At 41.3% G+C, this 15,931-nt stretch overlaps 1 protein-coding gene across 1 annotated transcript in view; it reads left to right on the forward strand.

Moving 5' to 3' along the window:
* Positions 1–15,931, forward strand: part of CDH20 (cadherin 20) — a 64,426-nt gene that overhangs the window by 24,396 nt on the left and 24,099 nt on the right. Inside the window, exon 6 of the mRNA XM_056106963.1 lies at positions 8,380–8,633. Within this exon, the coding sequence (XP_055962938.1) occupies positions 8,380–8,633 (254 nt within the window). The remainder of the gene's footprint in view (positions 1–8,379; positions 8,634–15,931) is intronic.

A 15,931-nucleotide genomic window follows, 5' to 3' on the forward strand; every position in this document is an offset into this window, starting at 1 on the left:
CTCAGGTGGAATTCTTCCTCCTTTGTTTCAAGAGCAGCAGGGGAGGAGAGGTAGGATAGGAACTTGCCTTGCAGGAAGCTGTACCAGGTTCTATCCCTGACACGGCAATATGGCCCCCCAAGCAGTGCCAGGAGTCATCCTTAAGCACAGTAGCCCTGAGCACTACTGGGTGTGGGGGAAAAAAACAGAACCAAATGAACAAAAAGAAACAATGGGGGTCATTAGACTGCGTCAAAGAGCACATTAAATGCAGACAGAAAGTAGAAAAGTATCAAGAATACCAGAGTACGTGGGATGCTGAGAAAAAAGTAAGAACTTTGAGTTTTGCTCTAAGTGGAGAACAACCGGACATGACTAGACTTTCATCATAACATAATTCCTCTGAAGGTCATGTGAGAAAGGACAACAAAGGGCCACATCTGGGAAAAGGGAGCCCACATGAAACAGAGAGCTTGGGAGGGGGGCAATCTCATTTTCTAGCAGACTGGAGAGGAGAGGAAAAAAAGACAAATCAATTTAGCAGTCAGAAGAATAACGCAGTCCTCCACTGAGATGAAAATGCCAAGCAAGTAGGGCACTGGGCACCCAGGGGCAGTGGCCGAGAGGCAGTTCTGGTCACATGATGTGTTCAGTGTCTCTTAGACAACCATGTAGAGTTGTAGACTTGGTTATAGGGGTCTGGAGTCAGGGGGAGAAATCTGGGATGGAAATACACATTGGGGAACCCTAAGCATAGAATTCTTTAATTCTATTCCTAGGAATGCATCCTAGCTGGGAATAAATCAGTGAAATGAGGTGCAAAACCCCAACGTGAAGTTAGGGAAAGGGTCACGGACAAGCAGAGACTGAGAAAGAGATTCTGAGAGGGCAGGGGGAAAGCTGAGGGGGTGTGTTCCCTGGGAGACACAAAGATTCTGCTTCCACAACAAGGGAGGGATCAGCCGTGATAATGAAAGTTAGCCATCCACGTTAGGGACATGAGGTCCTCCATGACCCTGTTAGAAGCAATAAGGTCCAAAATTCAAATGCGACACAAATTTATGTGTTTGATAATTGTGTTTCATATACACGTAAGATGCTGTCCCACCAACTGTAGAAAAGGAAGAGCTCACAGTTGCACCTGTATTTATTTAAATTGCAATCAAATAGAGCAGAGACAGCTATAACCAACATTTCACCACCCAGGAATTTTTAGAAACCTCAAAGTATTAACTCCAAATAGGACAAAATGCTGAGATTAAAGTCAGAAGACACACCTCGCTCGTCCTCTGAGAATCAGTAATAACACAAGCTTGAATTATACAAGGTGACGAGAAATAATGCCAAGCTGGGTTATGAAACAGGATTAAGAACATTCCACTTTAATTTGTGGCAGGCCCCCAAGTCCCCAAGTGAACAACTCATGACACATTTTTGTCATGACTTGTAACTGTAAACAAAGTAAAAAAAACTCAAAGATTTCGATGATCTTCTTTCTTACTGGTAATTGAATGGGGAGAGTTATATGGGGTATGTGGGCAGTGGCGGGGTGGGGGTGGGGTTCTCAGCAGCACTCAGGAGTCACTCGCAGTGATATTTGGCCCCCAAGACACGGGTTGGTACTAAGGTTTGGGCTCGGGCCCGTTGACATGGTACCACTCAAGCCATTAATTGAACTTCGGAGCTAGGCAAGGCTCCAGCCACTTGGATTATTTTTTTAGTTAAAAAGTTAAAAATGTACCAATACTAAGAAAAAAAAAAAAACCTTTGGGATTGTCAACACATTTCCTATTTTGTTTTGTATCTTAAAATAAATAATACAAATTCATGACATTATTATAAAATATGCCATTTATTGGAGAAAACAATAACTCAATCATTTTTTTCTGAAAGAAACCTAGGAATATCATTTTTTTAGCTTTCAAACCTAGAGAAAAGATTGAAACTCATAAGGCAGAGTCCTCCTTCATTGTCATTATTAAAGTTATATCCAAGTTTAAATAAAAAAATATATATCAATTTTTCTGAGGTCATTTGGCCTCTCTTCTTCTGAACTTATGAAGGGCCAGAAAATGGAATTAAGAAAGAAGTCAATAAGTTGAGTAGATAGACAAGTCAAACATAATAAATACTTTAGAGGCTATTGACTGTTCAGTCTATATCTTAGGAATAATATTCCAATGCGTGATCCACACCCAGCTCCCTACTTTGTCATTATTAATGTTTTATAAAATTGAAACAAAACTTCTGCTTCTGATTTATTTTCCTAAGGCCTATTATTTTTCCAAAAGACACCTACTTTTTCAAAAAAGAGAAATTAAATGGAATTGATAAAACTGAGTCTTCATAAAACTACACTGATTACTGCTCGGCCCCATGAATCTTTTTGGCTCTAAAGTAATCAATCAATTGATTTTCAGTCTCTTAAATTAAATGCTTGAAAGATAATGTGGACTGGTTAATTTCCAGAATGTTCTTTATTCTCACTGAGCAGGACGTGATGCCATTCCCTGGCCTGCAGTGTGTTTTCCATCTTCCAGAATACAACCAGTGATTGTTCTGAGTCCATTCTATTCAGTGACAGCCCAGGAAGAGCAAAACCTCTGTTTTCATTAAATATAAAATTCCATAAATTGTCCCTCATGACACTGCCTCATATACCATTTTAAGCAGGGAGGAAGCTCTTATCCAATAATTTAAATGATGCAGTCCTTTATTAATCTTTGTTTAGAGTTGTTGAAAACTATGTTATAAACACAGATATATTTGCCTTACAAATACCAGATTTAGTCTCCATTTACTTTATGCAATTCAGCCTACATGAAAACTATTCTTTCAATAGCTAATCATAATTTCATTCTTTTTAAGATAATTTAGAAGGACACAAGGTTCAAAGCATGCAATGGCAACAATATGCAAAGTCAGCTGACGCTGAACAACTGGAACAGCTTTGACAAGGTTTGGCTTACAAAAAGGGACAACTATGGGGCTGGAGCAATAGTACACTGGGTAGGGCGTTTGCCTTGACGTGAGTGACCTGGGTTCGATTCCCAGCATCCCATATGGTCCCTGAGCACCGGCAGGAGTAATTCCTGTGTGCAAAGCCAGGAGTAACCCCTGTGCGTTGCCAGGTGTGACCCAAAAAGCAATAATTAAATAAATAAATAAATAACAACTATTTTATCTCTTAGGATCTACAGCAATTGTAAGGTTTTCTCAATTGGACAGGCTTAATTACCTCCAAAACATCAACATAGAAGAAGATGCTCATCTTAGACTTACTGAAATCAGTGACATATCAAAATCTATATCTATATATATCACTCAGTCAGTACACATTAGTATATTACAAAATATTTTTGCATTATTTACTGTAACAACTTTTTGCCACAGTTCGTAGAATTTTAGTTCCTCACTAAGCAAGGAAAACAAATTTGAAGTCAGAGCCTTTGTCAAAATAATAAAAAATTATTGATAGAAGAGCAATCTGGAAGTATAGCAAAGTGCTCTGAGAGCATGAAAGGGCATAATTAATTTTGTTTAGGGAATCACAGTACTATTTTGTGCCACTACTTTCACAACTATTTTTAAAGATATAAAAACTTTTTTATTTTTGTGTACTTTTACTCTTGAAAAATTCTTGAATTGGAAATAGTTCTCAGATATTATAACAATTATAACTATATAAGTAAACAATTCCTTTTTATTAAAAATATAAAATCATTTTCAGAGAAAGTGTTAGCAACAATTTAACCCACTCTGGTCTTTCCAACAGACTAAAATAATTGTGAATTCATAAGTCTAAAAAATATAAGCTTCAATTCAAATCTCACAAAACTAAACTAAAACTAGGTCATATATATAAATATAAAAAAATCTCTAAAATTTTTATCAGAAAACATAAGAGAAAGTCACTGTGACCATGATTAGGTAAAAGATAATAGTTATATCACCCAAATCCCAACAGACAAAATAAAAAGTGATAAATAAGACATCATCAAAATTATTATTTTCTTCTCTTCAAAAATCACAGTTATGGGGCTGGAGAGATAATACAGCATGTAAGACAATTGCCTTGCTTGTGGCCAAAGAAGATTCAATCCCTGGCACTGCATATGGTCTCCCAAGCACCGACAGGAGTGATCCCTGAACATAGCAGTATAGCACTGTTCTCCCGTTGTTCATCGATTTGCTTGAGCAGGCACCATTGTGAGACTAGTTACTATTCTTGACATATCGAATACAACACAGGGAGCTTGCCAGGCTTTGCCATGCGGGCAAGATACTCTCGGTAGCTTGCCGGGTTCTCCAAGAGGGGCGGAGGAATCGAACTTGGGTCAGCTGGGTTGGCTGCATGCAATGCAAATGCCCTACCCGCTGTGCTATTGCTCCAGCCCTGAGCACAGAGCTTAGAATATATCCTGAGCACAGCTAGGTGTGACCCCAACAGGAAACAGCTATAACAAAAAGAAAGACCACTGTTAATAGAATGAAAAGGCAAATCACAGATTTGGAGAAATTATTGTAAATCACATTTCTGATAAAAGGCTTGAATATAAAACATATGTGGATCTCTTCAAGAAGACACATAAAGATGTTCAACATCATTCGGTTAACTTGTCAAAACCACAATTAGATAGCACTTCACATGCACTAAGATGCTAAAATCAGAAAACTGACAAGGAGTTGGAGCATCCAGAATTCTCATACGTTGTAGAAGCGCATAGTGGAGGGACCAGAAAACTGACAAGGTTTTCTCAATTGGACAGGCTTAATTACCTCCAAAACATCAACATAGAAGATGACCATCTTAGACTTACTGAAATCAGTGACATATCAATCTCTCTCTCTCTCTCTCTCTCTCTCTCTCTCTCTCTATATATATATATATATATATATATCACTCAGAAATCAGAAAACTGACAAGGAGTTGGAGCATCCAGAATTCTCTGACATATCTATATCTATATCTATATCTATATATCACTCAGAAATCAGAAAACTGACAAGGAGTTGGAGCATCCAGAATTCTCATACTGGTAGAAGCGCATAGTGGAGGGACCAGAGCGATAGTACAGTGGGTAGGGTGCTTGCCTTGCATGTGGCCTACCTCAGTTCAATTCTCCAGTATCCCATATGGTCTTCTTTTTATTTATTTATTTATTTATTTATTTGGAATACCCATCCCTCTACTAGTGACCATTTCCCACCACCACAGATCCCAGTATCCCTCCCACCCCCCATCCCCACCTCCCCATCCCACCCTGCTTCTGTGGCAGGGCATTCCCCTCTGTTCTCTCTCTCCTTTTGGGTGTTGTGCTTTGCAAACGAGTTAAGTATGATTTTCAGAGAGAAACGTTGGACGATTTACTTTCCATTGATCACTTCGTATATAAGGAGAGGTCCGCGGCCACGCAGTTTGGAGTAAATGTCCTGATTCCCGAGGGACCAACCGAGCCATGTTTGTAGAGGCTCATGGTCACTGGGGTTCCATCTGGAGAAGCCTGGATGCAGCACCTACCCCATTGGGGACTTCCCAGTGATCTTGGCTCTGTTTGGGACCTGGAGCATTCTCCGGGAGCTGTGGAGCCCCCCAGCAGTTTTCTTCTTTGTTGCTGTGTGCTGTAAAGATGGCGCTGGGGGGCGGGTTGTGGGCGTGACTTCAGGAATCAGAGGTTACCTGGGAGCCGGGGCAGTCTCGTGGCAGTTTGGAGTAAATGTCCTGGTTCCCACATGCCCGAGCTATGCTTCTAGAGGCTCATGGTCATCGGAGTTCCATCTGGAGAAGGTGGGATGCAGCACCTACCCCATCTGGGACTTCCCCGGTGATCTCGGCTCTGTTTGGGACCTGGAGCATTCTCCGGAATCTGTAGAGCCCCCCAGCGGTTTTCTTCTTTTCTTCTTTTTTTAAATTTAAATTGTTATTAGTAAAACACCATGAGGTAAAGTCCCCATATGGTCTTCTAAGCCCTGCCAGTAGTATCCCAGAGCACAGAGCGAGGAGTAAGTCCTGAACACCACTGAGTGTAACCCAAAACCAAAACCAAAAAGTTAACAATGGTACTACCACTTTAAAACTGGGTTAGAAGCTTCATATAAAGTTAAAAATACTCACTGTTCAATCCTTCAATCACATTCTTAGGTGTTTACCCAAGAGTATCTATATTTAGACAAAACATGTGTACAGCTGTTCATAGCAACTGCTTTGGAAACTGGAAACAACCCAAATATATCTCTAGTAAAAAAAAAAGAGAGAGAGAGAGAACAAACAAACTGTGCTCATAATGGAATACCACTTAGCAACAAAAAGGGACCAACCACTCCTCCGTATAACAACACAGATGAACCTCACCTTGTCCACCAAGAGAAAGAAGCCAAACTAATGCTTGTGTTTGTAAGACATTCTCTCAATAGGGAGAGACGGGACAGAAACTGAATCAGTGGTTGCCAAGAGAAAAGAGCTGACCACAAAAGGCAGGGACTTAAGGGTGCTAGAACATTCCTACATCTTAATTACCATGGAAAACACATGTCTATATTATACATTTGTCCAAACCTGCAAAACTTTAGCTAAAGCAGCTGAATTTAAGGTATGCTAATTATACCTTACGTTTATATATATCTTATGTGTATATATAACATATATACAATATGTAACATACCAAATGAGAAGAAATGACTAAGAGGACATACTTTCCCAAGCGTAAACCTAACCTAAAATAAAGTGTCAATTTGGGGGATTATCCATACATAAGAAAAGAATATTTCTTCATTTTGGGGGGCCACCCCTGACAGTGTTCAGGGCTTATTCCCAGCCCTGTGCATAGGGATCACTTTTTGGGGGGACCCAGGGATTTACATGGAGTGCCAGGGATAGAACCCAGGTCCACCATGTGCAAGCAAGTGCCCTACTTGCTTTACTTTTTCTCTGGCCCAGGAAAGAATTTTATGAAACTAGAATACCAGCACTGATAGATATCTAGATTTATAGACTGAGTGTTAATAAAATGTGTCAGAGGATCCCTTCAAATATGCTGTAATGTTTATGAAAATCTGGCCTTTTGACTGAGGACTCAGGAGGTAGACAAGACTCCGGAATTGGCTGCGTGGTTTAAATGGGGATGTTGGCACCCTGGAACAAGAAGTACAATGCTTGGCACTAATAACAGAGAACAAATGGCAACCCAACCATAGCAACAGACAAACCAAAGCTTAAAACTTGAACAAAGTGGAATTAGAGTAACCCCCACTATTACTTGTTTCTCACAAGCCAAGCAATTGCATAAATGGAAATATCTCCTAACATGAAATATGCTGACATTTTACGAAAAAAAAAGCACAAAAGAATGTTTAGCTAATAAAATGTAAGTCCTTGACAAGTTGACATGTGACTTTTAAGCATTTGTAACTGCTTTGCTACTCACTGTAATTATTTTATAGGACAGGCATTACATGATTTTTTAAAAGTGATTGATGATATTTTCAGGTGATTGTTACTTAAAACACTTAAACATCTTTGAAAACTGTAAATCTTAAGAGAGAGCATTCTAAACATTTTCGTGTTTATTTTGACATCAAACATGGCAGGGCCAGACCCAAAATAAAAATAAAAGGTAGGTTAGATTAAATTTTACAATGAACAATGAAGAAATTATGTTATGACATGGAATTTTACCAGTGTGAACTTTGCAAATGAGCCCTAGGTAAGTAATTTAAAATTCTCAATCAGGTTTTTCATTCTAACACCATGTAACCACAGCAGTTTCGTCCAGTCACTTGAACTCTCCAAGTCTCTTCCTTCAACTGCAATATCAGGCAGTGAATTTTAATAGAGAACATCTAGAACCAGCTAAATGTACAAATATTGATCTGATGCAGTGCCCTGAGAATTCCAGTGAGAGCTTCTGGTAAGTTTCCTGGAAAAAAGGAGGAAAAAAATCACTATTGCTTTTTGTACCTGATTTTTTTTTGAAGGAAGAAAATTTTAAAAGCCTCAGCCTTAGTTCTATGGATTCTAAAATAGAACGTTTTCATGGCATCTTTTCAAGTGAACACGTGTATCTAAAGACAAAGGGACCATCCTGATAAAAACGTTGGCATACTTAAGCTTGTTTAGAGCTGTGGTTTTCAACCATTGATCACTTGCCAGTGTGGCTTTACTCTCTCTGAAGCAGCCAATATCACTCTGACCTGCCTCATCATTTGTTAAAGTCAAGGACTTTAACAAGGACTTAACTCAAAGACCTATGGAACAAAGAAAAAGTTCTCGTGGTTTCCCTTTGTCTCTTCCCCACCATTTTAATGAATTTGGCAAGCTGCCCACCAAGATTGAGCATCCTTTAAAACCTGACATAGCTGCTGGCATTTAATCAATTTTCCTTTCGTTGTTTTTTTTTTCAGCCCCTGAGTTTTGAAAGCAAGAAAAGCTACACCTTAAAAGTGGAAGGCGCCAACCCTCACCTCGAGATGCGTTTTCTGAACCTGGGCCCCTTTCAGGACACAACCACGGTGCACATCAGTGTGGAGGACGTGGATGAGCCCCCAGTATTTGAACCGGGCTTTTATTTTGTGGAGGTTCCTGAGGATGTGCCCATCGGAACGACCATTCAGGTCATTTCTGCCAAGGACCCAGATGTGACCAACAACTCGATCAGGTTTTTTCACAGATCTCGTTTTTCCCTTAACAAACCCAAATCTTCTCTTCCCTAGGGATAGTTTTCTAGCCAGTGTTCCCTTTGCTCCTTCTGTATCTAGACGCTCTGTTTAAATAGCTTAGCCATTCCACATTACCTAGATGAGAAGCACCATCACGTCCGCAGTTCACTGGCAGTTAGTTCAGACAGCCACATTCCCCCTCTCACTTCTTTCTCAGTTGCAAAATTACTGACATGCTGGGCTGATCCTTCCTTATTGTGGGGCGTCCTGTGCATTGCAGAATATTTAGCAGCATCTCCCACCTCTCTCTACCCAAGAAGTGCCAGTAGCATCCCCCTAATCTGTAAAAACTTGAAATGTTCCCAGATAATGCCGTGATGTCCAGAATCACACCCAGTTATGAACCATCCATTTAAATGAAGCATAGGCATTAAGGGCCAAGGTTTAAAAAAAAATTAAAAGATATTGAAGCTTGGTAAGTATAAAAGCAATCGAAGCACATTCTTCCCGTTTTTATGACCCTTTGACATTTTGATTTTAAAAACAGAAAATGTAACATCCTTTCATGGACCATCGAAAGAATAGACACAAATCCCTGTCCTGGTCCCACATTGGACAAACAGGGCTTTCTCTCGCCAGCCCTGAGAGAGAAACACGTTTCTCCAAAGCACGTTTTTTGAGCAAGCACCAAGCGGAGATGCTAAATGCTCCTGCCTGGAGAGCAGGAGAGAGCTGACAGCATAGCCTTGGCCTATTCCCACTGACCCCGGAGCCCACGTGCACACAACTGGTCACAGGTTGACACCTCAGGCTTCCAGAGCAGCTGCCAAGCCTCTGAGGCATACACGAAAGATCAGGAATCCAAGGCTGTTGGAGGCCATCTGTCGCATTCATTGTAGAAAGCTGACAGACGGTCAAAGGGTCCTGGGGCTGTAAGGCAGAAAACACCCCTAATTGTCAGAGGACCTTATCTGTCAGTGAGTCTCGTCTCTTACCTGTGCCGTTTTCATTTAATGAAAAGATGGTTCTGTAGTTCCTGATGATAACCATATCGAGGAAGTCTGCCTTCTCTTTCCGATTAGTGAACATTTCTCATTTTCAAGCACTAAAATGGCTTAAATGATGTTGTTTGAATTCTAAGATTTACACCAGGAAGTTAATCTTTCTCTTACGAGTTTCAACAAGTTTATAGGCATTATAATTCAACCATGAGCTTTTTCTTTGCATAACAGGATAGAAACAAGTTAGCCCTATTATCCCTCAAAACAGCCACAACATAATGAAGCAGATTCCATTAAAAATTTATATTTTCAGAACCCAAGAAAATCTATATGCATAGAATCTAATCAATTAGTCTGTTCACATTGAAGAAGATAGTGTGACGAAAACTTTATGGAATAAACCTTTATAGAGGGAAATGTTTGAAGTAGAAGCACAATCTTAAAAGCATCAGTTTCCCATTTTGTTTTTCTTTTCCTTTTTTTTATTGATTGTATCAGCTTCCATTTCCTAAACAGTCAATCAGAATGCCCAATGGATGGATTCTTCCATACTCTAAGCAGAGCAAACAGGATTCTATTAGGTGCCATACTGCTCTATGACAAGCAAAGGAGACTGAACAGAATCAAACAATACACACACAAACACACACACACACACACACACAACCTCTAGAGCATATGTGCAGGATTCAGAACTAAGTCATTACCTCAAAATATATTTAGCAATTTAAGAAAAACGCCAGGAGGTCTAACTCTACCAGCAGGAGCAGAATGAGGTTCACAAAATGAAAGGCTCCTTCCCAGCTCACAGAGAACACTGCTTGGCCGACGTGGCACAGTAGTTAACAGTGGGGAAGCCCATGATGGATCACGTGTCTGCCTGTGCCACTAGCGCCAGCAGAGCGTGGGCAGTCCAGACCCCAGGGCATGGGCTGCTGAACCCATTCTGGGCCAGGATGCTGAGAGAGCAAGTGCAGGAGAAAGGAAACAGTCACAGACCTGGAGGTAGCGAGGCAAAGCCGAACTCTACTGCTTAGGAAGCCAGAGCTTCCTGCTCCGTTGCAGGTACAAAAAGGAAACAGCTATCACGTCTTAAGAGGTGTGGCCCCTGACTCTGTACTAGCCCGTAGGACACAGTGTCCCCCTGGACGGCAGCAGAGTAAGCGAGGTCTTGGATTCTCAGAGGAAAAAGCACCAAAGAGTCAAATCTCAGGCTATTAATAAATTGACATTAAATTACTTTCCCGTGTTACCTTTCCCCCTATTGCACATTTCATCCTCATTTTTCTACAATAGTTGTTTTCTTTGAATGTAATTTGCCTCTATTATTTATTGCTTGGATATCGAATTCATCTGCATTTTTATTACAAATAATAAATAAGATTTCTACTCCCCGAACCAAAAAAAAAAAAAAAAGAAATATATCACACAAAAACCAACAATTACCTGAAGCTAAACTGTTACGATAAAAAAAAAACATTTAATATTTTTAAAGGCTTTAGAAAACCTCGATATTCTCCTTTCTGGAAATGGTGCTCTCAGGCAAACACACCACCTGTCATTTACTTGTAAAGGCCCAAACTTCGTCTACAGGTTTTGTCATAGTGGACAAAAGCTAAAATGTTTGCTTTTAATAAATGCATAAGGAATAATAATAATAATAATAATAATAATAATAATAAAAGGCCCGCCCATGAAATAAATGCCAAGATAAGCAGGAAACGCCAGCATTTGGTAAGGGAAATGGGTTCTGCTAGGGTGGAAAGAGCAGAGTCTGTGCCCTTCGTTCAGATCTCAAATCCAGAGAGCTGCCCCAGCCACGGCTCAGTGGCCAGCCCACGGCCCTGCAACTCAGGGCAGGCTTGCAAGGGAGGTGACGCAGAGAAAGGAAAACATCCGCTAACGTCTTCCAGCGTTCCTCATTTTCTGTCTACACCTTGAATCACTTCTACCTCCTGAAAGTTGGCCGGTGCCTCGTTCAGAGGCAGGAATCCCCTCTCAGCCGCCTTCAGGTCCCGGCCGGGAAATGAGAACGGGATGCCCCGGGGGGCTGGCGCCGCACTTGGCCTTGGTGTGTGGTCAGGCGGTTCTGTCCGGGTCCTGAGGCTAAGTTCTCCCCTTGCTCCAGCCCCCGAGTGCCCGCCCTGCAGGTCTGCGGCACTGGTGAGCAGTTCATTGGGCAGTGGCCTCGCGTCCTCGTGTGCAGAGCTGAAGGAAAAGACCGCCGCAAGCTCCCCAATAATCTTTTTCTAAAATAATCTTCATCTTGGGGACAGAGCGATAGTACAGCCGGTGTTTGCCTTGCGGGTGCCCACCTGGATTCTACCCCTGGCACTACATTTGGGTCCCCGGAGCCCCACCAGAAGTGACCCCTGAGCTCAGAGCTAGCAGTAAGCCCTGATGTGGAAAAATTAATAATAATAATAATAGTAACAAAATTCATAAATAAAATTTCCACCACCGGATGTGGAAAAAGAAAAAACAAACAATAAGAAGGAAATTCATCTTCTACAATAGTCAGGAAACTTTAAAAGGGTACGATCACTAAAGGTAGGTAAGGAAAAAAAAATGCTTCAGTTCATCTTAAATGAGATTTTTCACCTGTGTTTTTAGCTCATTCGTTAAAAAGTCAGGTGTTCTTTTCATCAGGGCATAATCTGTTTTTGGATTTAAGAAAAGGTAAGATAGTGTTTTAAGAAAAAAATAAAAGTTTCTTTTCTTTAAGAATTTCCCATGGACAAAGGGCAGTACAGTGACCTGGTGTTTGGGATTCCCAGCCCTGCAATCTTTGCAAAATGCCCAGACTTCAGTTTTCTCCCCTGTGAAATGGGGCTGTGGATAGAGCCTACCTGAGGGCCAGTGTGAGAACTCAATGAATCACTCACTGCATGGAGGTGTGGGGGGGTGCCACGTTCATTCATAAGCCCCAGGCTGAGAAAGGGTCATTAAGTTGCTTTCTTTGTGTTCCCTAATTCTTCACTTGATCACTTGACTTCCCGTTAATCGGTGATTTGCTCGAGTGATTTGCTCGAGCGGGCACCCGTAACGTCTCCATTTGTCCCTGTCGCGTGCTAGTGTAGCCCAATGGCATCTGTTCGCTCTAGGAACATGAAGAGCCCCAAACCGATCGTTCATGATCTTGACGAAGAAGTCTGACTATCTGGTAGGTGGGCGGCCATGCAGTCTTTTGACATCCCGTGGAATCCAGTCGGTAACAGCTCTAGTCCAGCGGTCGTCTCTAAATCTCATTACGTGACCAGCCCATCTGATTTTTGACACCTTGGCAAACGAGACAGCGTCCCTGATTCTTGATCGTCGACGGAGGTCGGAACTCCGGATTCTTTCTCTCATTTGAGTGAAACATGATATTCCAAGCATAGCTCTTTCAATTCCTCTTTGGGAGACCCGAATAGCCCCGAATAGCATTCTCATCCTATTTGCGTAGGGCCCAGGTCTCTGAGGCATATGTTAATGCAGGAAGAACAGTGGAATCAAAGAGATGTGCCCGGAGCCGGAGGTTCTTCGTCCTCTTAGCTATTTCTTTGACGCTCTTGAAGGTATTCCAAGCCGCTCTCTTCCTCATGCGCAGCTCGGGTGCCAGGTCATTTGTCATGCTGACTTTTCGACCTAGGTGCACATAGCTGTTGCATTCGAAGATGGTCGTTCCGTTGAGAGTGAATGGGGCATCGGGAACGAGGCTGTTTCTCATAAACATTCTCTTCGTAAGATTCAGCTGTAGTCCCACCTTTCCACACTCACGGTCAAAGTCGGCCAGCATTTGTGCCACTTGGCTTATGTTTGGTGTTATTAAAACAATGTCATCAGCAAAGCGGAGGTGGTATAGTTGCCGACCATCTATCTTCACTCCCATTCCTTCCCATTTCCGTCGTCGCATGATGTTCTCGAGGGTGGCACTGAAGAGTTTCGGTGAAGTGGTATCACCCTGCCGAACCCCTCTCTTGACATCAATGATTACTTCTTTGTAGAATGGTGAGATCCTGGTAGTGAATCCGTAATACAGCTCACAGAGGATCCTGATGTATTGAGTTTGAATGCCCTGATTTGCTAGGGCTTCAATGACCGCTTCTGTCTCAAAGGCCTACTTTAAATCAATGAACGTTAGACAGAGTGGCATCTTGAACTCCCGAGAAACCTCAGTGAGCTTGGTTATCATGTGGATATGGTCGATGGTGCTGAATCCTTTGCGGAACCCGGCTTGCTCGCATGGTTGTCCTTCATCTAGTGTTCTGCCAATCCTATTTAGGATGACTCGAGTGAACAACTTGTAGATGACAGACAATAGGCAGATCGGGCGATAGTTGCCAATGTCATGGATGTCTCCCTAATTCTTAAGAGTTGTGTAATAAGTGGTTTCACCTTTTTCTGTGATTCCTAACTCTCTGAAGTGTCTTCCTGAACCTCTGCAGAAAAGAAAGGACATCTTTGAAAAAAACATTTTTATCAAACAATATACAGTGCATATGCTGCTATGTACATATACTTAGTGTGTACGTATTTAAAACCAAAGTTTACCATTAGCATTCACCCTTACTGGCACTGATAGTCTGAATTCGTATGTTCTATTCAACTTTTTTCCATGGACACTCCTCACAATCTGATTTCAAAACCTGCAGTTTAAAAAAACAAAGAAACTACTTGATCCCTTCAAAAAAAAGGCATTTTCTCTTCTCTCTCTCTCTCTCTCTCTCTCTCTCTCTCTCTCTCTCTCTCTCTCTCTCTCAATGTTTCTCTGAGTCCAGTCAACAAGCATAAGTTTGACTTGGGACACAGCAAACCTTTGCTATTATTAATATTATCAGCTTTATCTCTCTCTCTCTCTCTCTCTCTCTCTCTCTCTCTCTCTCTCTCTCAATCTCTTTGTGTTTCTCTCTTTCCTTTTGGTCATTATGGTTTGTAATTCAGGTACAGAGAAGGAAAGGGGGAGAGAGAAAGAGAGAAAGAGAGAGCAGAGGGAGAGAGAGAGAGAAGAAAAGTACCTTTCCCAGAGAGAGGCTGGGGCTGGGGGAGAGAAACTGAGACATTGGTGGTGGGAAATGTACACTGATGAAGGGACAAGTGTTTTAACATTGTAATACTGAAACCCAATCATGAACAGCCTTATAGCTTGTATCTCACAGTGATTTAATAAAAAATTAAATTAAATTTTAAAAATTAAGTAAACTGATAGTCGATTAAAATTAATAAATGCTTTAGAAATGAAGAAAAGGCATTTTCATAACTTGCACAACTTGAAGACACAGACTGCAAATGCAGGCAACTTTGAGTCGATTTTTTTGAGTCGATTTTTTGAAGCCAATATATCACAATAGTTATACAAATGTTATACATAAGTTCAAATATATTATGTATTACATGTGTTTTAAATCTTAACTTATCAACAAATTGTTAACCTTGTAATTGACTATGTAGCACTGTAGCACTGTCCTCCCGTTGTTCATCAATTTGCTCGAGCGGGCAACAGTAACATCTCACAACAAATTGTGAGACTTCTTGTGACTGTTTTTGGCATATGAATACATCACGGGAAGCTCACCAGGTTTTGCCGTTCAGGTGGGATACTCTTGGTAGCTTGCCAGGCTCTCCAAGAGTGGCAGAGGAATCAAACTCCGGCTGGTCGCATGCAAGGCAAACGCCTTACCCGCTGTGCTATTGCTCCAGCGGGTAAGTGACTATGTAAGTGACTTAATTTGGTTAAGCCTTATTTTGTCTGGTGATTGAGATAATACCTATTAACAAAGATGTAAGAATTTTTTAAAAAGGGATAAGAGAAATAGTACAGTGGGTAAAGTGATTACCTTGCATGTGGCCAGCTTGGTTTTTATCACTGGCCCCACATATGGTCCCTTGAGCCCTGCCAGGACTGACCCTTGAGCACAGAGTCAAGAGTAAGTCTTGAGTTTCGCGGAGTATAACCCCTTCCTCCCTCCAAAAAAAGAATAATTTTTAAAAGGTTATGAATTAAGCACGTCATTAAATGTCTGATAATAAATAAATGACAACTATCATAATTCCTGGCCTTTAGATAAGGTTCTCAACAATGATTGTCCATCAGGCTATCCAGCAAAATCCCTATGGAGGTTCCAAGCCTGAAGACACCTGAGCCACCTGTCACACTCACAAATCTCCCAAGAGAGTTACCAGATTAGAGTCCATTGCAAATCAAATTCACCAAGAACTAGAGATCTTGCCCAAAAGCAAGCTAATGACTCAACTGATACAAACAGCAGCAAAATATGGGCCAATTATTTTTTCCCTAGAGCAATCGGAGCAATCAG

Source organism: Sorex fumeus, unplaced genomic scaffold (assembly GCF_029834395.1).
Source record: "Sorex fumeus unplaced genomic scaffold, SorFum_2.1 ptg000151l, whole genome shotgun sequence".
Lineage (NCBI taxonomy): Eukaryota > Metazoa > Chordata > Mammalia > Eulipotyphla > Soricidae > Sorex > Sorex fumeus.